The following is a 23472-nucleotide window of genomic DNA, read 5'->3' as shown; positions in this document are numbered from 1 at the left end:
AAAATAAAAGAAAACATGCAAAACATTCACCCATATGTGTCTGATGCTCACTGCTAAATTAAACATTGTTTACTCATCTTTTAACTTAATAGTTTTTTGGAGAAAACCTGAACTCACCCTGAACTTTCCACATAATGTGCAGAATGATGTTTACCTAGAAAGGTTTACAAGAAGATACATTTATTCCTCTAAAAATACAATCACCTGCCATTTGATGGTGCCTGATAATGACCAGCAGCACTTCAGGAACCTTTTATTTTATTTTATTTTATTTTATTTTATCCCCCCCCCTTTACATCCCTCCTTCAGTCCACTAAAGCGTGAACAGCCTCCATGCTGCTCCTCTTCTCTGCATTATCAGCCTCTGGGCTCAATCTCGATCTAACCTTAGAAATAAAAAAAAAGCAGCGCTGTGATTGGTCGAGCGGCTCGGCTTCATCCTCACTCCACGTCCAGCGACTTATCTGACGTCACGACGCTCCCACACGTCCTCGCCCAGGTCGTGACGCAGTTCGGCTCTTCCCTCCTGGGCGTCTTCCCACCCTGGGCTGTTCCGGATGAGACGCCTCCCTCCCTCCGCCCCTCTGATCCTCTTATCAGCGAGTAAGCGGCCAAGATGGATGTTGTGAATCAGGTAAGGCTTTCAGGGGGGGGGAAATCATTTATTTCACTGTTGTTTTATTCTGTATGTGATGCACATTTAATCTCACTCATTTCCCATTGTCGTGCGCTCAAATTAAATATTTTTATATGCTTACCAATCCGGCAATCTTATTGTTTTAATGCAATGCTTTCGATTACCTTGGAGGACAAAATTGTGATTTATGCATTTTATATTATAAACGATATATAAACGATGTAATTGGTCTATTTCCCACCACTGATGCTGCAGTCGGTGTGATGGAGAGGCCCTTTGACTGTCCTCCTCCTCCCCCAAAAAAAAATGTGTAGGATGTCCAGATTTCTGCAGAAATGACATTTGGCAAAGGAAGGAGAGGATGTTGTCTATATCATCTCCAGGGATCCCGCTAATTGATTTAGGCTGCTCGCGTCTCAATTAGTGCTGCTGTCTCTAAGATAACAAAACGTGATTCATCCACCGAGGCCCCTCGGTGTGATCGGGTAGCCGCAGTAGGCCTCAGAGGAGGACGCATCCCCGACCAGCTCATCTCCCGGAGAGCTGGATGGGTTGTGACAAAGCCAAGCAGGCATTCCGTGAGAGATGAGCCAGGAATCAGCCTCTCAACATGGATATGCGTCATCTGGTTAATATGGATGCTGAGAGAAACAATGAGGGTGAAAGTAGACAGAGAGACAGAGAGACAGAGATGGAGAGAGAGAAAAAAACATCACTGCTGCTTATTTCCAGTGCGGCCATTTATTGATGCACACAGGGAAACACCGCCTTCTTTGCGGTGTCGCATTCACCTGCGCACAAATGCTTCCTCCTTTTTTTTTTTGGTCATCAATTACGCAGATTTCGCGAGATTTGCGCTCAATTGAATAATAATGATAATAAAAAAATAAAAAAGACTGTTGTGGAGTGTGCAGCGAGAGGGCGAGAGAAAACAGTCGGTTAATCAGCTTTAGTGTAATTGTAATGCTGGCAGGAGCTCTCTCTCTCTCTCTCTCTCTCTCTCTCTCTCCCCCCCCCCCCCCTCTCTCTCTCTCACACACACACACACACACACACACACCTTATTCCCTTGGATATTTGCTATGTAACAAACACCTGCAGGTGTCAGCAGTAGACCAGGTCTGTGGGCTAAATGAGCCTGTGTAATCAGGTTCATGTTTTTAATCAGCATCATCATATCATCATCATCATCATCATCATCATCATCAGCCTGGTCTACTGAGAGAGGCTGATTTCAAGTGCATGAGTGGAAATGTAATAAAAAAAAAGCCTGCTTATTAATTTTTGTTTTGTTTTTGGCAGTTGGTGGCCCAAGGGCAGTTCACGGTACTCAAACAACCGCTGGGATTCATCAAAGTTCTACAATGGGTAAGTTCTCTCTTTTGTATATTATTGGCAGCTAATGCATGAATATTTTTCATTTTAGTAAAAATATATATATATATTATGGTTAAACCACCTGGAGCTTGCCCAGTTTGCAATAAATAACGTTGTCTTGCCCCTAACTGACAGATTTGTGACCTTCCGTCACACAGAGGTCACAAAGCTGCATGGGGCTTAATAATGGATGTGTCTCTACACGTTTAGAAATAAAAAACACGTTGAACCTTCTCTCACGAGGGTTTAACGTTAGACATCTTTTCTTTTCTTTTCTCTTGATACACTACCGTAACTCCACCAAGTAATTCCACTTTTGAATATAATTTTTTTGAATATAATCAAATAGTGAAGTTAATACTGAGGAGCCTCTTGCATCCTGATGTTGTGATACTGCCCCAGCAAGCCTGAGCAGGATTCACCAGCAGGATGTGTTACATCGATATAGTAGTAACACGATGTCAGTCCACTGAGGAATATAATGACAATTTGTCAAATCCGTCTCGGAGGACGTGACCTCTGCATACGAGAGCAGTTCGTTACCTCAATGTGTTCAGTCTCCTCCAGATGATGGAGCCAGTGAACTACTCATTCATTATTTTCTCTGAAGTGAGCAGCATAAGTGAATAACTCAGTTTAGTTCAAAGAGTGTACAATTTTTGAGTCTACTTAAGACATTGTACTCTGTCCTTAATCCAGCAGATGATCCGAAAAGTTACATATTCACTTAGACAATTGGGGGGGATTTATTAATTACCAACTGTTTTGCAAACCGTTTCATCGTTATTTTTCAAGCAAAAATGCAAAACCCTCCGTCCAATTTCTCCACTGTGAAGATTCACTGCTTTTCTTTGTCTTTATATGATCCCAAACTGATTATTTTGGGGGTTTTGGCCTGTTGGTCACAAAAAAACAACATTATGATGCCATCAAGTTGACAGCCATTGTTTTCACTATTCTGTGACATATTGTGGCCCAAAGGATTCATTGATAAAACAAGAACATACTCACTAGATTAATGGATAATGAAAAATCATTATTAGCTGGAGCCATAGTTCCATTCATGTTGATCTATCTAAGAGCAGTTATAGACATGTTTAGAAGATCAGACATTAAGGACATTGTTCCACAGCTATCCTCATAGTTCAGGCTCATAGTGAAGAGCCTGCAGGGTCAACAGTGGTGCCTCTCTATTGCAGTTGTCTTCTGTCTCTACAGCTGGGGCACCACAGTGAGAATAGTGGTGCTAATTACCCACGAAGGCCCTCCAGCTAAGAGAGGGCCTCTAAAATGAGCATTTTCTTATCTTACGTAATGCTATGTTAAGCACTGATGTGATGTTATGAACTGGTTGTGGATGTTTGTGGTTACGGCAACCAGTTTGCATTATCAACAGAGTGAATTATTTTCTAATGCAAAAATACCCACATTTTTCTGGTACTGGTTGCTCACATGTGAGGAACTGATGCTTTTGGTTGTCATATATGATAGTAAGCTGAATATCTTTGGGTTTTTGACTGATGCTCTAGCAAAACAAGCTAAATGAGAAGGTCAACTCTGGATTTTGTTAAATGTTTTCTGATATTTTATATGAAAATAAACGTAGCTGCAGCGCTAATCATTTTAATAAGCCCTATGTTCCTCATTTAATTTGTGCATGCAATGTCATTTTCAATACATTTTTGGAAGGGTAGATTGAGGAGGGGATGCCCGTCCTGCACGTAGGCGCTTTAATTGTTAGCTACACCCCTGATCCTCCGTATAAGCACAGACTTAACACAACCCAGTTGACAACGTGCGTGCCAGAGCAGCCCTGACAGAGTCCCACACTGAAATGGGCTCTGCAGATATGCCAGAGAGCAGTCGGAGGCTTGAGTGTGCTGCATGACTCTGTAGTCCTTCCCTGGAGCTGTGTGAGTGTGCCAGCACCTCATCACTGCTTCCCTGGGTCACAGCGAGCCAGCCACCAATCAGGAGCCTCGCTCAGGAGGCCAGGGTCCATGAATCATCTGTCAGAGAGAGCCTGCGTGCCTCAGCGTCAGACTAGAGGAGGAGCTGCTGGAGCTGCTGCTCTTTCTGGATTAATATGGGCATACACAACCAGCAACACTGTGTTTGTTTTTAGGGCTGTAGAGAGGAGCTTCTTCTCCCCTCTTTCAGTGATTCTTCTCTAAACTAGAATCCAACCTTTTTTGGATTTTTGCAGCCAGTTTGTGTTGATTTGCTTTTTAAATATCAGCAGTGGTCATATTCATATATTTAAATTACAGAAATGAGATGAAATGGAAATGAATTGGATCAGTTCAGTGGAGGATGTGTGATTTTATAAAAAAACGTTTTTGTTTGTGTTTCATGATGAAAATATGTGAGATTTAAACAACGTTCAGTATGTGTGACTCATGTAGCTTTTTCACACCTCCCCACCCCACCCCACCCACACTCTCTGTCTCTGGGGAATAGTGCTGACAGAGCCTAGATATGATGGATGCTGGAAGACATTGAGTTCCCAAATAAAGCTGATGTGGAGCTCAACCACAGAGTACGCAAACAGCCTCCTGCCTCCACCACTACAGGACGGCTCTGTATTTTTCATCTGCATACAAATTTCTCTTCCTGACTCATAAAAAAGGCTGTTTGAGAGAACGTGATTCACTTTGCTGTAGTCCGTAATGTGTAATAAAGGCTGTTGATTTTGTTGTAGCTCAGGGGCTTTTTGCTGTTCGACGCTTGGTGACTCTCTGTGGTTATTATTACTCCGGGGCCTCTGGTGAAGGCTCAGCTTGGGTTTATTTCTGTGCTTTTGTGATTTTTGGCTATGTGTCGGCATGTAAGGAGCTGCTTATCCTCTTAAAAGGGTCGGTTTCAATGTTTTAGTTGCATATGAACATGGAAATCATTTAATATTTTTAGCATAAAATGGTCAAATTTAAAGATATTGAATATCATTGCAGAATATTGAGCAGAGCAAGATAAATTGGCCGACATTAGCTTATTGCAGATATATCGGTAGTTGCATAATTGTTATCCCATAACTAACAATTAATGCAGCACAGAAATACCAAAGATAAAAACTATTATCAATGCAAAAAGGATCTATAAAAGGAGTCTTTCAAAAATAAAAATCCATATCTTAATCCTGAGTTGGTCAGGCTCTGCCGTTGGTGCTTTTATTGATCGTTTTTTACAGAGAAAGACAGATGGACAGACAGTGTGAGAAAAAATCTGTAACAGACGGATCGTTCGTGTCTGAGTGTGTGAGATTGTGTATCTTCACAGCACAGAAGAGCTGACAACCATCCAGCATACCAGGAGGGGTATGCTGGATGTGCGATGCTGCCAATAGCGTTACCATGGCGCCTAACACTCAGTGTGCCACCATTTGTTTTCTCAGTCTGACTGTCCCTCTTCTTCCTCCCCCATCACTCCTTCGACTCATCTATCACCATAAAAGTACTGTTATCACTAAAACTACGTTTTTTCAAATTGTCCAATAATTAAGTATATGATCAAATACCTGCAAAACTAATTCCTACATTTCCATAAGCCTCAGTGTGTAGTGCCTATTTGCAAAATATTAGCAATATAACATGCGAAACTAAACTGGTATATTTTACCTTCTTTACATCATCATGTTAGCGATATCACTATGAGCATGTTAGCACGCTGACGTTACCATTTAGATCATTGCACCTCTGCGCCTGAGTACTGCTGAGTTGCTAACATGGCTCTACACTTACAATAACCATTTAATACACCGGGTTTACGGCACACCTGACGTGACGATTTCAAAATGTTGCCATTCTCTCCAAAATGTCTCTGAAGCAGAAGTGGAAGAAGACAGCTGGGCTACAAAATGTTGTGGGTCTCCATATTAATCCCTCTCTAGATTCTTGAACTCTAACTGACTCAGAGGGATAACGAAGAAATGATATGGACACAGGGAGCTCTAAAACATTTGAACCATTTGGAAATAAAAACAATAGCCGCTGTATGTGCAATAAAAAAAGTTATTCTAAACCCAATTAGATGGATGACGATATATATATATATAGTATAAAATGTGTGTAGGATTGTGCCTACACTGCAGTTGTGCACATTCTCTAGATATTGATTAATTGCACAGCTTCTGCAGCCTTACATCCCATTATTCAGATTGGGGTGTTAAAGAGAAAGTACTACGTAAAACACAACTCACATTTTGCAGGCCGTTCTCAACTGTCCCTGAACATGACATCGGGTATAATACATACAAAATGGACACCAAAATGAGTCAGTGCTCATGGCGCATTTAGAGAGCCTTTTCCTGGTTAAAGCATGCAGGCACAAAAATGTAATGAGGCTCAAATATTTAAGATTGCAAGATTATAATAATGTGAAATTATCAGTTTTTCTCAAAAGCTTGACTCCAGATGGCACAATTATTTTCTTTGCCTGAAATTTATAATAAATGGTGTTGTTTATCTGCAGCCTCCACTCCCACCTCTCACACACGAATTCAGCCACCTTCATCACTTCTGCAGTCATTTGCATTGGTTATTAAAACCTGTTAATTGGCCTCTTACCAACAACAGGGAGGGAGGGTGTTTGAGATGTTGGCTGAGGACATTAAAAAAATTTAATAAAATAAACCCAGCAGGAACAAAGCAGGAGGAGTAAAGCAATCACAATGAGGCTCGCTTTTAGGCAGCTGGTGTGTAAATCCAACAAACGAGCTTCTGCCTCACGTTAGCTAAAAGATTACTTTGAGTAGTTAAGTGTGTTGATGCTTGCAGCAGGTAGACAGTACTACAAGACGTGGCAAAGTGTGTGTAGGCCTTTGTGTGTGTGTGTCGGGGTGTGGCTGTGTGTGTGTCGTGACTCGCTTTACAGTAGCTTGTACTTGAGTACTTGGTGACAGATGGTCGAGCACCTCAGTCAGATTAATAGCTGGATTTTCTACCCAATCGGATCTGGGCCGCAGAGTAGGGAGGGTGTGGTAAAAATAGTCTAATCTGCTGTGTGTGTGTGTGTGTGTGTGTGTGTGTGTGTGTGTGTGTGTGTGTGTGTGGTGTGTGTGTGTGTGTGTGTGTGTGTGTGTGTGTGTGTGTGTGTGTTCATCTCCACGCATGTCTTTGCGTTTGTGCCATTGACGTGGGTGTGAGCTGAAGAGCAAGACTTGGCTTTGTGCACCTGAAGTAACAGACCCTGACCGAATGCACAATCTCTGTTGTACCACAAAGTACTACTAGGGAAACATGTACAGAAAACCAATTGTAATGGTAACCATGGCAACAGGCGCAGCCGTTGCTGTGAAGCCTGGTGATAACGCTGCATTGATTTGCACTCTGTGTGCATTTCTTAGCAACTCGCTATGATTGGTGGAGCATTGGTCTGATGGAGAGACGTTGCAGGTGGTGAAAATGGCATTCTGCAGCTTTCAGTGTAAATGGAGCTGTCACACGCTTTGTCACTGGAGCTCTTTGTTTACACGGCCGCATTATCCAAACTAAACCTGAGTATTGTTGAATTAAGTATGTGATCATCCAGTCAATATGTAATTTGGAATAATCACTCTGTATTGTGTGTTTTTTGTTTGTCTGTGAGATGTCGAAATTTCACCGTTCCTCTTCCTTCTTCTTTTTCTCACGCAGATCTTTGCAATCTTCGCCTTCTCGACATGCGGCAGTTACTCTGGCATGTTCAAGATGAGAGTGGAGTGTAAAAACCGGACGGAGAGTAACCTAGGCATAGAAGTAGAATTTGAATATCCGTTCAGGTACGTTTCACCTCACAAGTCACCACTATAGTAGAAATAGTAAAAAATGCACCAAACAAACTGTAAATACATATAAAGCACAAGTATCAAAAAAGATTACTCAGGAGCAAGTTAATCTTGTTGATGGTTATGCCAATTAGTATGATATAACAAGATCTCATTTGAAATGATCTTTTTAAGATAGCAAACTATTTTTTTGAAAATCCATGCACCTTGTGCTAAGTGGCATTTGTTCTGAATTATATACCAGTAATTGTAAGAAAAATGTATAATATATATATAAATATATAATATACATTTTATACATTTGATAAATTTGTACCATTGCAAGGAATTTCAAAATATAAGTCTGTATTCCTATAAAGCATAGCTTAGTTTAGTTAGTAAGGTCAGTAGCCTATGTGGTAAAAAACAAGTTCCTTTTACTCCTTTAAAATGCTCTATACAACAGTACTTCATTATGGATTGCATTAATCCACTTACATAAACAATGAAAACTGAAAAAAAAGCTCAGACGATGTTCAGGGATAACATAGGTCGTTTCACATATGAGAACTGTATCACTATTTAACCTTTTTTTCTCTTAGCTCTTTTTTGCACGTTTTTCATTTCTCTCTCCGTCTTCGTGTCTTTGTTCTCAGGCTCCATCAGGTTTACTTTGATGCCACCACCTGTAAGGGAGGGAAGCCAGACCGTTCATTCCTGATCGGGGACTACTCCTCCTCAGCTGAGTTCTTCGTCACCATCGCTGTCTTTTCCTTCCTCTACTCTATGGCAGCCCTCTCTGTATACTGTTTCATACTGGAGAAGTACCGTGAAAACTGCAAGGGGGCCCAGATTGTGAGTTTGTTGATGCCTTATACTTATGATACAAGTCCAACAACTGGTGTTAAAATGAATACTTAGTTTATGCCGTTGGTATTTAAAGTGATCATGTTGTCTTGCTGATCCACAGGACTTTGTTGTGTCTGCGGTATTTGCCTTCATGTGGCTGGTGTCCTCATGTGCTTGGGCTAAAGGCCTGTCAGATGTGAAAACAGCCACCGATCCAGAGAGGGTCATCACTTTCATCCCAGCCTGTGAAGACCCAGAGAACAGCTGCAGTGAAGTCTACGACGCCAAGGTCTCCGGCCTCAACACCTCTGTGGTAGGACCCTGACGCATCACGCTGAACAAAACTATATAAAAGAGATGATGTGAGAACAGAAACAGTAAATGTCTAAACTCCAAACACCTTTTCTGCTCCACAGGCGTTTGGTTTCATCAACCTGATCCTGTGGATCGGAAACCTGTGGTTTGTGTTCAAGGAGACCGGCTGGATGGCCGCCCTCTCTGGAACATACGTCCCGTCACAGGAGAAGCAGCCCGCTCCCGATACCTTTGCCCAGGGAGGCTACGCTCAGCAGGACCCCTACGCCGGCTCCCAGGGAGGGTACCAGCCCGAATACGGGCAGCAGGGAGGCTACAATGAGGAAGGAGGATACAGCCAGGGCTATGAGCAGCAGCCCACCTCCTACACTAATCAGATGTGAGCCCGTCCAGCCAAACCACAGCTGCAGGATGGTGAGTGTAAACATATGTAGAACATATGGACTGGTTAGGTTTAAATAGGTCACTATACTGGACGTCTTTGAGGTAATGATCTAAGCTAATCTTTATTTCAACCACAATTTAAGGGTTACATGTGTAATAGCGTTTTTATGAGGCTTACAATGACATCTGCTGAATATCAACCAAACATTGATGTCAATATTTTATTTTGGTTGCTATTTCTATGGCACATGATTAGAAGGTAATGGGCAAAATTCTACTTCTATGCAGATGACACACCAATATCCATTTTCATCTGATGCAGCTATATTTTGTCAATTCATCAGACCGTCACATACTGCAATTTCAATGCCGCGCCCCTTTTGTGGGATAGAAAACCGAAGATCCAACAGATGTGAATGTGATAGAATGTTTGTGAGCATTTCTATCTCAAATAATTAATTTGCAAGCTTTCTTGTACCTGAGCGTTTGCAAAACCTTAATAAAATAACGTTGATCGTCGTCATGCTCCTTCAGTCTTCCCCCAATCCAAGTCGATCAACATTCCACCACAGTGGCCAGATATTGCTTATCCGGATATCTGATAGGCTAGGCTGATATTTAGATGGAGATGACAGTCTGATGCTGCTATACTGTATGACTGTAGGCTACTGCAGCAACATAAGCCATACATCAGTAGTAACTGCCTAAAGCTATGGGTGCAAGAGCTTTTTGGTGAAGTGCTCTTGATCTACTAAAACAACACTGAGTCCTCAGAGATTTAAAAATCAAGCCAGAGCCTTTAGCCGTTACCTAGATCTTGCCTTTTTTTATGACCTCTGACCTGTCAATTCAGTTGTATTGCAACAAATAATTTTCTCAATCAGCTTTACACCAATGGGATCCTACAAAAACACAAGTTTGAACAGTTTTGGTTATTTCATCTCAGGGATTTCTGTATTTGTGTTTTTCTGTGTACTGTGTACTTTGAAGTGTGAGGTTCTCTTTTTTTGGGAAAAAGAGGAGGTCACGTATTTCAATGCACCAAAGTATGATGACACTTGTGGAGTTGTTTGGGTATGTTCCCAGCAATGATTAAACCACACCCACAAAGAATCTTTGCACTCTTTCTGAACTTAAACAAAGATAGTGAAGCAAGTTGCACGTATTTCAATGCACCAAAATATGATGACACTTGTGGAGTTGTTTGGGTATGTTCCCAGCAATGATTAAACCACACATACAAATAATCTTTGGACTCTTTCTGAACTTAAACAAAGATAGTGAAGCAAAGAGAAAGTAAAATAAATAAATGATAAGTGATTGTACAAAGAAATAAGATAAAATATACAAATTGTTTAATATTTTCCTTACCTCTGTCTCTCTCTCTCTTTTCTCTACCTTTTTCCCCCTCTACCCAGGTTGAGCTTGTGATGTTGGAGTGTGGCTCTCGACCACCACCTGCATTTCCACACTCCTCTGTTTGTCTGTTTGTGTATCTGTGAGTTGCCAGGCGGAGGGAGGGAGGCATGGAGGGCAGAAACTGGTGGGGCCTGGGGAGGGGGACACTTACCGGGGAAATGGGTCTTTGCTGTAACATGATGTTTATTCTCGTGATGTATTTAACTGTAGAAGACAACAGAGGATTGTCTGTTTGGTTATACGAGAAAAACTTGAATACAAATACCAAAACATTCGTTGGCAAACATTTAAGAGAAATCTTGTAATGGAAAAGACTTACATTTATGGGGGGGAAAAATGTTGTAGTAATATTTAACTTGGGAGAATGTATTTGTCTGTGCTGTGTAAATATCAACATGCTGATATATATGATTATATGTACACAGTTGAATAATTGTGCACTCCATAAAAGTTGTTATACAACAAATGTTGAGCACAGAGTTATTCAATTGCATTTACTTTGGTTCTGTTTAGGAGCTCACATAGTTTAACCTTTGCCCTTCAATCCCCTTAAATTATTCACTCCATAGGTTTTTCATTCATTCATCTCAGAATCTATAAACATCTTTTTATGATTTTTTTTCCCTCATTTGATCAGCATCAATTACAAAATTTAATAAAGGGAATGAAGGCTGCTCAAAATATGATGACAAATTTTTAAAAGAAAAGAATCAATATAAACAGTGAGACTTAGAGTAATTTATTATAACACAGTGAATAGATGATAGTAGTGGGTTTTTACGTAGGTTGTTTCAACTTTATTTATGTTTTTATATATATTTTTCCATCAAATATTACTGTCAAGCGAAGATGAACTCTTGTGATACACAGAACATTTTAAATCCCGACATGTAAGATCAAAAATTGCATACGGTCATGAAAATTAGTGAGCATGGTAGCATCTCATATTTGCTGTGCTGTTTCAGAAACTGCTAAAGTGTGCTATCAGTAGGAAAATTTGTGAATCGGGGCCGGTGAACAAGAGATTTAGCGACGTGTGCGTTTGTTTATTTGTTTGGATTTATGTAATGGCATCAGACTAATTTTGTCTGTGAACCCTCGTCCTGTTTCGATCGCCTGTTATGTGGTCCGGAAAGTTGTAAGACAGAGTCATATAGTTTTTTAACCGGTGTTTCTATCACACTTGTAATCAGTGACCTACATACTCATGTTGACATTAAGTAGGCAAATGAGAATAAAGTATATTAAAGACCTTGCATAGTACAACACATATTATTACACAGCGGTCTGAATATGTCTTCACAAGTACTTCTCCTGCATCCTCAATCCTTCATTATCTCTTCTCTTTCGGAAGGTGAATTTACTGCATGCATCCTTATATCCTGACGCATCCCTAGACATGTTTGAGAGGCTGAGGCTTTAAGCTGCAGGAAAGTCAGACTACACAGTAACACCGTGCTATGTTTTTGAACCATCGTTGTGGTTACTGCACAGCACATACAGCAGCTCTGCTATATTCTACTCAAAGCACAAAGCAAGTGCTTCAATAATTACTTCCTTCCAGATATAAATACCTGTCCTACTGCCAATCATCTGTTTGGATGCACACGATTGTCAACTAGTTAGAGATGTGTCTTGATTGGTAGTTTTGCTTCCACAGTCCTCATCAGGATGACTTGTTGTCCATCTCCAGTATATATTGATCCGTTGCACTACCTTGGTTTCACTTTCTTAATTATTTTTTTTAAATCAGGGTTCTTTGATTCAGGCGTGTAGAAGCACCCGGCTTTCTCTCTTCCTCTACTTCCCCCACCTCTGTTTTTTCTCTCTCTCCCTCTGTCTTTATCTCTCTTTCACTGTAGCTCTTATAAATATGCTGAAATGAAATATACTCTGTTGTTAGTGGTGAATGATGTCTTGTGATACTCTCTCTACGCCTTTGGATAGTGCTGTGTTTATTGTGTATGATGTATTCATATTAGTATTTATGATAATGATAAGTCAGAGTAAAAAAAAATTATCCAAGACTCTCCAGAATTCTGCTGTATTCTTATTATATGGGATCCATGTGAAACAAAATGAAATAAACTTGAAATTATTCTGTTGAAGGTTAAAATGTGTACTTCTGTTCATAGGCTGGTTGTCTGTTTGTTTACTTGTTTGAGTTGGGTTTAGTAAGAATATGTTTCAAGGTTATTATCAGTTTTATGGCAGTTTTAAGTTGTAGCAGGAAATAACCTAAAACATAACTAAGCAACACAGACAAGAGTGTAATAAAACCTTGGAACGAGCAAATCTATTTTGTGAAAGTAGCACACTGTTTCATAAAAAAATGCAGATGATGCTTATATATTTCTGTAGCTGGCCTATATTTCTAACTAGAGTCAGCCCTTTAACACCATTTCAGGCAGGCTGTGGGCCAGTATGCAGGTTAGTTTGACCGAGTCTGTGGTTTTGGTGAGGATTCTGCATGTCGCCCCTGGTGGTCGGGGAGGGTATCAACTGAAATGTCTTCCTTTGTCACCTCCTCTCATTTAGCTAAATATTAAAATGTACTTTAGACTTGTCCATATAAATAATGCAACGAGGACCAAGATTTAAGAGATAGACAGAGCATGTTAAGATTTCAAAATACATTTCATATTATACACACTATATATTCATGAGTTAGTTTATTTGAATCGATTTTTTTTTTTACCTTTTTACAATTAATGAACACTCAAATGTAAGCATAAAATACAGCTTAAGTGCAATTTATGATGATCGTATGTTATAATTCCCTTTAATTCTTCAAAGGTGTGCGGTCTGTACACACCAACATAATACTGTTTGTTATTGATATACAGTACCAGTCAAAAGTTTGGACACACCTTCTCAATCAACTACTTTGAAGAATCTAAAATATAAAAACATATTCTGGTTTGTTGAGCATTTGTTTGTTTACCACATAATTCCACATGTGTTCCTTCATAGTTTGGATGTCTTCAATATTAATCTACAATGTAGGAAAAAAACCCCAGAAAACCCCCCAAAAAACCCCAAAACCATTGAATGAGAAGGTGTGTCCAAACTTTTGACTGGTACTGTACATGTGTGCCTACTTTGCCTATGTCTTTAGCTGCTAATACTTCTCATTATCTGTTTAAATGAACAATATATATGTTGAGTATTTATTATCAGTTATGTCTCATACTGAATACTAAATCACAACATAATTTACTGTCTGTAAAATTACACAGCTGAAAAAAAAATCATTAGGATAGGATGCCTTCAATAACTATTAGAAATGACACGACTCTGAGTTAAACGAACGGTTTCAATACCTCAATACAAAAAGTAAAAGTCCTATATGGGCACTTGAAAATTATACCCACGTATTCACAACAAAACGCACTTGAAATAACGAAAGTGAAAGTATTCATCGCCCCTGTCGGTATTGACGCCATTAAAAACAACATTCGCAACAGGTATTTCGCGTTTACGAGGAGCCCCTGAAGGCAGCACGGCCCTCTTGGTGCCACAGCGCCAGCAGCAGCTCCCCCCGAGGAAAGTGAAAGCCAACGCCCCACTTTCGAGCCTCTCAGCTCGGCCCTCCCTCCTCAGACAGAGAGCAGAGTCTGTGCGGGGCTGCTGTGATCGTGGCTGAGCTCAACCAGGACATTTTGCACGGAGAAGCTGATTCGTGCGACTGGAAGGAAGGAAGTGGGGAATAAACACAGCGGGACTATTATAGCGTGAGACTAGCTCTAAATCAAGTAATCAATCAATCAAACAAAGTCTTTCATACATTGAGAAGTTAGTATTTTCATAATGGCTGATACAACCTCGACAAGCACCGGTGCGAACTGCCTGGAGAAGCTGAAGAGCTACGTGAAGACCCAGAAGGGGCTCATCCTCGCTGGAGAAATAGTAAGTTCACCTGTTGCATTAAGATACTTTGTATGAATTATCACACTGGCTTAAAAAAACAACAACAACAACCTGGTTCTAATGTGTTGTTTGTGAGAATGCTAAAGTAGCAGCCAGACTTATTAATATTTCATATAGTAAAGTGGTTTAATGTGTAGTGATTGCATATTGAAATGCATTTGTTCTTACAGTCATTTCTCTGTATTTTCTGTGTAATCTCACTTTGTATTTTTGCAGCAGTCTTACAGGAGGAATGGTGAGCATGTGGGGTGGGGTGGGGTGGGGGGGTGTTGAGGGATCATGAACAGGGGTTAAGGGGTTAGGGGGTTTTCCACCTGTCACTGGTGCTCCACTGTTTTCTCATTTGGCACCAAAGAGCCAAAATGCTGAGGGGTTAACAGCAGATGAAAGGTCACATGGGTGAGCTCGACCCCAGTGGCTGCTGTCAGGCATCTCCCTTTTTTATAGGTGTGAGCAGTCTGCATACTATGTGTTGGCAGGTAGTGGTAGCCCTGAAGTGGTGAGCAGAAAATGCAATGTATATAATATTGCTACAAGTATTAAAGGCTCATAAAGTGAGTTTTTGCACATCTGGCTCCAGTTGAGAGGAGTATATACACACCTAAAGTGGCGGAGATAGGAACATCAGAGTAACGCTTCAGTCCCAATAATAAATAAGTTAGATGTGTGGTTTTAATAGTTCCACTTCCTGCCAAGATACAACCACTTCCTGTATGGGAAGACTTTATTTATACTGTCCTTGACCAGTGTTTTCACATCATTGCCTTTGTTTGCATTTCACAGCGGTGTGTTCTCTTAACACATGACTCGCTTTGACCTTAAATGCTTTGCATAAGTTATGCATTTTTAAAGGTTCTTTTTTAATCTGATTCCTGGCAAGCACATGCAACAGAGTATTATCCCTATCTCACAGTAGCTTTCAGAGGTCTTACAATGTTACTGTACTGCTGTTATTACATTCCCATTTTTTTCTGAGGGGAGTAAAGCAAGCTTCTGCTCCCATGACTCAATGGTCTCATTATAAAGCAGGCTTTCCGATGTTGGTGGTCAGTGGTCCACCCACTGTAAAGTTTTTTCTTTTTTTCTTTTTTCAGAAGTAATGGAAATTCCAGACGGTGTGTGTGAAGTTTGTCCCTGTGAACAAAGAATGTGTGAATTGCTTAGCACACGTCTTTTGTTGTGCCAATCACAGACAGCTTCACGCTTTAGTGGATACACTCTGTAGTTTCTTGTGTCCTCGCCCACTCACGTCTTTACTGTAGCCAGATAAACCTTAAAGGAAGTCATCTCTGATGGTGAAATAGCTTTCAGTGCAGGGAGAGGGCTGTGGGAGTGAAACAGGAAGACACATGTTATTACTGCTTGTTATGTCCAATCTAATAGGAAATAGGGTATTTAACCCCAGCAGCCAGTTGTAAATCCTCCAGTTGTTAAACCGAATCTAAAGGAATAAATCCGCCGTCTGTTAGTTGTGACAGCAAGGTCATCAGGCTCGTCAAATTGCATTCAGTTATTTTAATAACTGTCATACTGGCATACTTGAACATGTTTGAAGCTGCAGAACAACATACAGAACAAAGTCACACACCCATGTAAAGTCAATTTCAGCTTGTCATGTGGTTCACCCAGAAGCGATAAGTCAAGATGAGTCATGCACTGAGCTGATCTTTCACCCTGCTTTTAATAATATGAATATGAAGTAGTCATATTCTCTAATAACTGGAAAGCCTTTTTTAAGACAACTTTCTGTAGAATGTCTCAATCAAAAGGGAGGCAAGTGAGAAGAAGAATGACAGTTGACTGGATGACTAATGCTGAGCAAGAAAGTGATTAAATGAAACTGAACTTGTCATTCTTTCTCTCAGTACACTTTAGTGAGTCACAGAATGTGTAAAAAAATAAATAAAAAAAAAGGCTAAATGTAAGTGACTTCCCTAGCAACCGTTGCTGTTTGGTGTGTCTCTGTACCACGGACTAGCTCTTGGCTCTCGTGTTGCTGCTGACTATAATTAGCCAAGCGTTCACAACAATTTCCCTCCAGTCAATTTAAGAGAGCAGCTCATTATACTGATGTGAATAGAATCCTAGCCGGGCTCCTAAAAGATGACCCATGCAAACAGATCCGCCGCTGTAGGAAACATAAAGGTGTCAACATCTCGGAGCCTTTCTTGTTCTGAGGGACTCTTGTGTCGTGGGTGTTTCTCTGTGCGACGGCCGCCTCAGTAGCCGCTGCCCTCAGAGCAGCCTTCTCTGGCCTGTATAAAGCCTCTTTTGTGTAGGGCCTTGGCCTCGGCCACCCCGCTACTCTACAGAGGCAGCCTGTGCCACTCTCTAGAACACATGAACTACTCATGCATCTGGCTGGCTGCGCGTTTGTGTAACAGTTGCGGGTTGAGGGGAGGGGAAGCCTTAGTGACAGATGTAGGGCTAGTGTTACATCATGTGTGTATCATGTAGACCGCAGTGATTTGACTCTGGTCACTGAGTGGTCTGTGTCTGAGAATAAAACATTGCAATGTGCTATTAAAAAAAAACCCACTTTAGAGTCAGAGTCTGATTTATTAAGTAAGCATTTTTATATTTGACTTGATTATTTGACTTTTCGTACTCAAGGTTTTTATTTAATTCTAACTTATATTATATCTTTTAGAGAAGATTTAAAGGGTTTATCTGTCACATGCTGACACAATATGTACAGAGAAATGCAGGGTAAGAAGAGTGAAAATAAGAAATGTAAATAATACTATTTTGAAGATAGGAAAATATTAATATACGTTCTATAGGTATTAGTGTATTAGAACTGCAACAATTTATTGATCATTCAATCAATAGGAAATTACTCAAAACAATTATTTATAATCAAAATTCATTTTTCAAGCAAATATGCCAAACATTTAATGGTCCCAGTCTCTCAATATGAAAAACAATAATTGTCCTTGTCTTGCATCATAGTTAATTATCTATTTGGGGTTTTATAGGACAGTGCGCAGGTATTATAAATCTGTTGTAAGAGAGGACAATAAAATAAATGCTGTTTGGTGTCTTCAAGAAATTTTAATTGTTCGCCTCAAACAGGCTTAATGCCTTGTACTGTTAACTTTTTTGAAATTTCCACTCCTTCACAGCTGTCATGTGTCCGTGTTGTGTGAATGTTTCCACCCACATGGTTTGACAGCAGCGAACAAAAGCGGTATTGAACACAAAAAGGCTGATAATGGTTGAGGGCCCAAGGCTGCCTGCCTGAGTTTATGATTTCCGCACATTGGCAGCATTTCAGTGGAATGGACTGAGAAGAATGCCCGCTGACATTTTTTTCCCTCATATGGAAAACTAAGATCTTGATGGAACAAACACGTGCTGTTAATCTAAAGAAGAAAGCAGCGTGTGATAGACTGACTGACAGAGAGCATTATAGTCCGTCCAGTTGTCTCACTGCGCAGCAAATATTTTGTTCTTGGGGGGAAAAAAGCTTGTTATTATGTGGATGATGACTTGTAAACTGAGTGGAGTAAATGAAACAATGATGCCTTTGTTGGAGTGATTTACTGTCTGACTGCCTTTGGCTATTGAGTGGACACAGATCTGTTTCTGTAACTGTAACGGGGCAGCTCCAATCAGAGGGTCGGTGGTTCAATACCTGGCTTCGGCAGTCGATGTGTCCTTGGGCAAGACACTTAACCCCAAATTGCTCCCGAAGGCTTGCCATCGGTGTGGACTGGATGTTGCATGAATGTTAGTTAGAGTCTGATGGTGGCACCTTGCATGGTAGCCTGTCATCAGTGTGTGAATGGGTGAATGATATGTAATATACTACTGATTGTAAGTCGCTTTGGATAAAAGCGTCTGCTAAATGACTGTAATGTAATGTAATGTAAGCATTCAGATGATTTCTCACCTGCAAAGTCTGACAGGAGAGGAATTTGAGCATCTGTTACTTCTCTGGCATAGCCCTAAAGTGTTGTGTAATATCTTCACCTTTTCTCATAATTGTTAATCTCTCCATGTGTTGCTTTCCCAAACCCTCTCTTTCCCCTTTGATCCCTCTTAGTTCCTCAGTTTCATTGTCATCATCTGCTACGGTGCATCCCACTCTGGAGGCTACTCCTCCTTGGCCATCTGCGAGATGATCTTCGCCATTGTCTTCTTTGTCATCTTCATGATGGAGCTGGACAAGCAACTCCTAGTGGTCAACTGGGTCTGGAGCGTGAGTCCTCTACGTGTCTTACTATCTTACAGCAAGCATACACTCACACAGACCGATGCCCACGTGTGCCTTGTTGCACAACGCTTCATCTTCTGCTTCCCTCTTTCGTGCAGGATCTTTTCCGCGCTGGTATCGGTGCAGTCCTTTACCTCATCGTCTCTCTGATCAATGTGATTGGAGGGGCCGGGGACGGCTCTCGTATCGCAGGCGGGGTGAGTTAAGCTGCCGTGAATTGTATACTGAAACTGTTCATATGTTTATTGTTTGTTTTGACAACCATAACTCTTATCAATGAATCTGTTTTATTGTAGCCGTGGAAACGTATAATAGATGTGCAAACAGGAACTCAGGGTTTTTTTATAAGGCTCTGATGTGATTAACAAACGCGCAAACTCTCAGGGAAAACACTCCGTCATAATTGAGTAATACGAACATCCGTAATCATAACTCATATTTCCTTCCTGTTGAAGTTTAGTAAGTACCACAAGACTTTTGTCACAGTGTAACTGAATCCACAGGTCCTTTGGTTCATACAGCTCAGAGTCCTGTCTTAACCTTGTTGTGAGGGACAGTTTTCAAACAGGTTTGAATTCATCATAGGCAAAAAAAGGATGCATTTGTCGTGGGAGCACCTTGGAGATGAGTCTGAGGCGAGAAAAGAATGGCATCCATTTAGATTGCAGATACTAACTATATTATTAATGCAATAAGAGTCATAAAATGAGCTTCATGGGAAATGAAAAGGAGCTGGAGTGAAATCAAACATCAAAAATGCACATAAAAACCAGCAGGTTGAAATGAAGATTGCAGTGATACAGCTGATGTGTAATGTAGTAACAGAGTATCAACAGAATGAAGTATGTAGTGGCATTACAATTAAAGGAACAGTGTGTAGCATTTAGTGGATCTATTGGCAGAAATGGAATATAATATTATTAAGTAAGTTTTCTTGTATAAGAATCATTGTTTTTGCTACCTTTTAGAAAGAGCCGTTTATATTTATCGTTCACATACGGAGCAGGTCCTCTTTACCGTTTCCGTCATGTTGCACCGCCATGTTTTACACAGTAGCCCAGAATGGACAAACCAAACACTGGCTCTAAATAGGACCTATTGCAGTTTCACTTTTTTGTGTCAGCCACCGTAGTTCTCCTAAGGGCTTTGCGACCTTGCAGCAATCTGCAACCTCACAGCTAGATGCCGCCAAAGCCTACACACTACACCTTAAACTGACCCTTCAGCAAGCCACGGCCACGTCAAGCTGTCAGAGCTACAATTGAGCCGACTAAAGCCTACGGTTCACAGTGAATAAATGATCCACCACTTGACCTGGCAATTGAGACAGACAAAGAAATGAAGGAACAACACTGGTCCATCATGGGGCTCTTTTAAAGCCTGGTAGGTCTTTATAAGAGCCCTAGGATTTCCTTAAAAACACGGAAGGAATTGTGGAATATTGAAATTAAAAGTGTAATCAGCTGTTAAAGTGTTTTTTCACAAAACCTAAGCCGATGAACAGAAAAAAAACCTGTTGCCAAGTTTTTGTTTTAATTTGCAGACGCGCTGCTTCTCACATTGTTAAAGCCCTGATTTTCCACTCCTCTCAAAATGATCAGAGGCAAATTGTCGCTCACTGTTCATCACCTAGCATCCTTAATGTTTGATCTGTTGGGGAGCTGCAGCCAATGAGAGCACAAGACACGTGTTGAGGGGAAACTTGGTGAAGGACTCCCCTGTAGTCGTCTGAAAAAAGGAGTAATTTGCTTTACTGCATCTCATTTTACAAAAGAGGGGAAGGTTTTGTTTTATAACTGTATTGAATCATTCGAATATTTGATAAAGAGAAAATACTATCGTAATATTTAATCTAGCTCATTAATATTAATAACTTTTTGAAATGTGTCCTATGAATTGTTGAAATTTGAATCATCTACGACGTGGTTAAAAAATGTGCTTGAATCGTAAAACACAAAATTCAGGAAAAATAAATAAAACTGAAAACGCAATTTGGGAAAAATTCAACAGAATCTGGAAAAATATAGCAAAATGGGTTTTATAGTGCCCTAGACTTTACTCACTGTTAGAACAATAAACTATTTTATTTAGAATTGTTTTACATATTAAACAGCATGTCTAATATCAGTCGGACTACGGTGGTTTGAATATATATTTCACTTTACATTTCTTTGATGCATCACACCTCATATGTTTGATAATACTGAATGTATTACATCTGCACCTGAACAGTTGACTTTGAGCCGCACAACAGATCTGAGATTTTGAAAGTCACTTGTCTTAAGCTATGTAACATAAAATATGAGATAATATTACAGTACTTTGTGTTATTTCTACTTCTTTTTGTTTTGCACTAATCGACACTGAGGTTCGTGTGGACAGTGAATTATATTGTTATTGTGATTCTGATCCTGGGCTTTTGTTTCTTAGGTATTTGGTTTGCTTGCTGGTCTGCTGTTTGCTTATGACACCTACACCATTTACTTGCAAGTCAAGAGCACCAGGCAGCACACGGCAGCTTCCACCGGTGAGTGCAACAGATATTAACTTGTCTGATACACTAAAAACATGCTTTATATTGCAATAATCTGCCTTATTTCATATGTTCAACAACTGTATCTCCAATGTCTTTTTTTTTTTTTTTTTTTTTTTTATAAAATACAGATGACAGAGTTTAAACACTCCAAGACACATGCGCTTCTGCCAAGAACGCAGCAGAAGGACAGAAGAAGAGGAATTTATGCAGACGTTAACGGAAGAGTCGATCTTTAAGGACTATGGACAGCACAATGAACAGGTCACAGTTTAATCAATGCCACTGTATGGTGTGAACAGACAAGATATTTATTTTAGGGCGGTGCCTGAGAGGAGCATGACGTAAGCCAAAGTGAGTGGTACTGTACATCTGTACCTGCACGTCAAGACAGAATCTAGTCTGCAACAAGAGGAATTCCCCTCACAAACCTTTAGTCCAACCTCAATGTACCACTGATTTAAAAAGGGAAAAACGGTAGAAAATAGACAATGGTTGTCATCAAGCAGCCTGTCTAATACACATGTCTATTGCTTAAAGGATTGATGTAGTACTTTAGAAGTAACTGACACATGAATGGGGTGATTAAGGAGCTGTTTAACATCTTAATTATGCACTTCTTGAGTGTGTTTCCTGTATTTCCAGAGAGATTTCTCAGCTGGACAAACATTTCCTTCCCTGTTATCTAACACTGCTCTTTAGAGTGCTCCCCCTGTGTTACAGTGCCTTAGACTGTCATTCAAATTAACCAGTCCTTCATCTTGTTCATCTTATACTCTTGAAGCCTAAACATTTGAAAGTGTCTTCTTGTCATTGGTCAGCAGTCCTTTGGCTGTTTTTGTACTAATTAGAGTTTAGTCTGCATCATTAGAGGCATTTGGCGTCAATTAACCATCAACAACATGTTCCTTATTTTAATTACAGTGCCATCTGCCAGTTTCACCTATCTACTTTAATTCTTGCTCAGGTTGTTTTCTTTTCTTAAATTTGTAATACATTTTAAAAGAGTCAGAGTCAATGTTGACATTGTATACAGTCCAGAAGTTGGGTCCAGTTTATTTGGTTCATGTTTTTTTTTTTGATAAAGCAGATAGAAAAAAGAAAAATCACATTGTTGGAATTTTATGATGTGAATATCACAATTGTAATATGTTCTGTAACCCTTTGGTTGTTATTTGTCCAAGTAAAACATTGCCTTATAATTTTTTTAACATGCTTTACAAGAGTCTGCTGTGTCATTTTTAAATTCAAAGCTGCATTGCTTTGGGAAATAAAAGCCATTGTTACTACAGAGAAATTCTGTTGTTGCTTACATTTTTTTTTTAATGAAATGCTTAAATAAATTAAATAAAGGCGCTTTCATACATCATGGCTAAAATGTATTTATGTAATAAAAACATTCAAACCATGATGTATGAAAGCGTCTTTATTCAACAAGAACTTAATTGACTGCATATGTTTGCTGAATATATTTGAGCTGTAACTTGTCTTCTCTCAGATTTGCCACTAGATGGCAGAAGACACATCTGAAATCCATCCATCCATCTTCTGTAACCGCTTATCCAGTTAAGGGTCGTGGGGGTGCTGGAGCCGATCCCAGCTGGGACATCTGAAATGAATTGCTAAATTAAAGTTCCCTCTATCCCATCAGCAAAGAGTTGGTTAGTACATTTATAAGAGTTAGCCCAACAAAAACATAAACAGATTCATAGTTGTGTCAACTTCAGTCTCTCATTAGGTTGTTTGTATTCAGATATTATCAGGAACTATTTTTTTACACTCTCTACCAGGATTTGTGCTGACCTGGAGCAGCATGCCTCTGTGATCTCTAATCTCATTTAGAATGTTTCTATTGCAGACAGTTATGCACACTGTTCCACTCTTTTCTTTTTGAGATTACATTGTGTTCATGAAAATCCTTTCCCACGCAGGTTACAGTACAGCAGCCCCATGTCATTTTAAAGACCTACAGTGGAATGATAATCCAATGTTTGGGGCCATACTGACTTGTTATCTAACTAATTCCCCATGTTAAGGCTGTTGTAGTGACCAGAGTGTATTAATAACGT

General features: G+C 40.0%; 2 protein-coding genes across 2 annotated transcripts; both read left to right on the top strand.

Annotated features, from left to right (window-relative positions):
* The first annotated feature begins 613 nt into the window (after positions 1-613).
* Positions 614-9301, top strand: sypb (synaptophysin b). Its single transcript, XM_054609674.1, has 6 exons — positions 614-634; positions 1940-2005; positions 7645-7769; positions 8411-8609; positions 8725-8916; positions 9020-9301. The coding sequence occupies exons 1-6, from the start codon at positions 617-619 to the stop codon at positions 9299-9301; spliced, it is 882 nt and encodes a 293-aa protein (XP_054465649.1). The 5' UTR covers positions 614-616.
* A 4922-nt stretch (positions 9302-14223) lies between these two features.
* On the top strand, positions 14224-22700 carry plp2b (proteolipid protein 2b). The gene is made up of 5 exons (XM_054609943.1): positions 14224-14630; positions 18700-18855; positions 18969-19067; positions 21301-21397; positions 21535-22700. Exons 1-5 carry the CDS (start codon positions 14532-14534, stop codon positions 21546-21548), a joined length of 465 nt encoding a protein of 154 aa, XP_054465918.1. The 5' UTR covers positions 14224-14531; the 3' UTR covers positions 21549-22700.
* Positions 22701-23472: the final 772 nt, after the last annotated feature.

The sequence above is a fragment of the Anoplopoma fimbria genome, chromosome 12, assembly GCF_027596085.1.
Source record: "Anoplopoma fimbria isolate UVic2021 breed Golden Eagle Sablefish chromosome 12, Afim_UVic_2022, whole genome shotgun sequence".
Lineage (NCBI taxonomy): Eukaryota > Metazoa > Chordata > Actinopteri > Perciformes > Anoplopomatidae > Anoplopoma > Anoplopoma fimbria.
The sequence above is the reverse complement of the archived record's forward strand: the minus strand, read 5'-3'. Positions and strand labels throughout refer to the sequence as shown.

Bases quoted from the DNA above. Each gene is read 5' to 3' on its own strand.
- sypb (XM_054609674.1), top strand. The intron at 2,006-7,644 runs GTAAGTTCTCTC...TTTCTCACGCAG, and splicing joins TCATCAAAGTTCTACAATGG to ATCTTTGCAATCTTCGCCTT. The intron at 8,610-8,724 runs GTGAGTTTGTTG...GCTGATCCACAG, and splicing joins ACTGCAAGGGGGCCCAGATT to GACTTTGTTGTGTCTGCGGT.
- plp2b (XM_054609943.1), top strand. From the start codon at position 14,532: ATGGCTGATACAACCTCGACAAGCACCGGTGCGAACTGCCTGGAGAAG. The intron at 18,856-18,968 runs GTGAGTCCTCTA...TCTTTCGTGCAG, and splicing joins TGGTCAACTGGGTCTGGAGC to GATCTTTTCCGCGCTGGTAT. The intron at 19,068-21,300 runs GTGAGTTAAGCT...TTTGTTTCTTAG, and splicing joins GCTCTCGTATCGCAGGCGGG to GTATTTGGTTTGCTTGCTGG.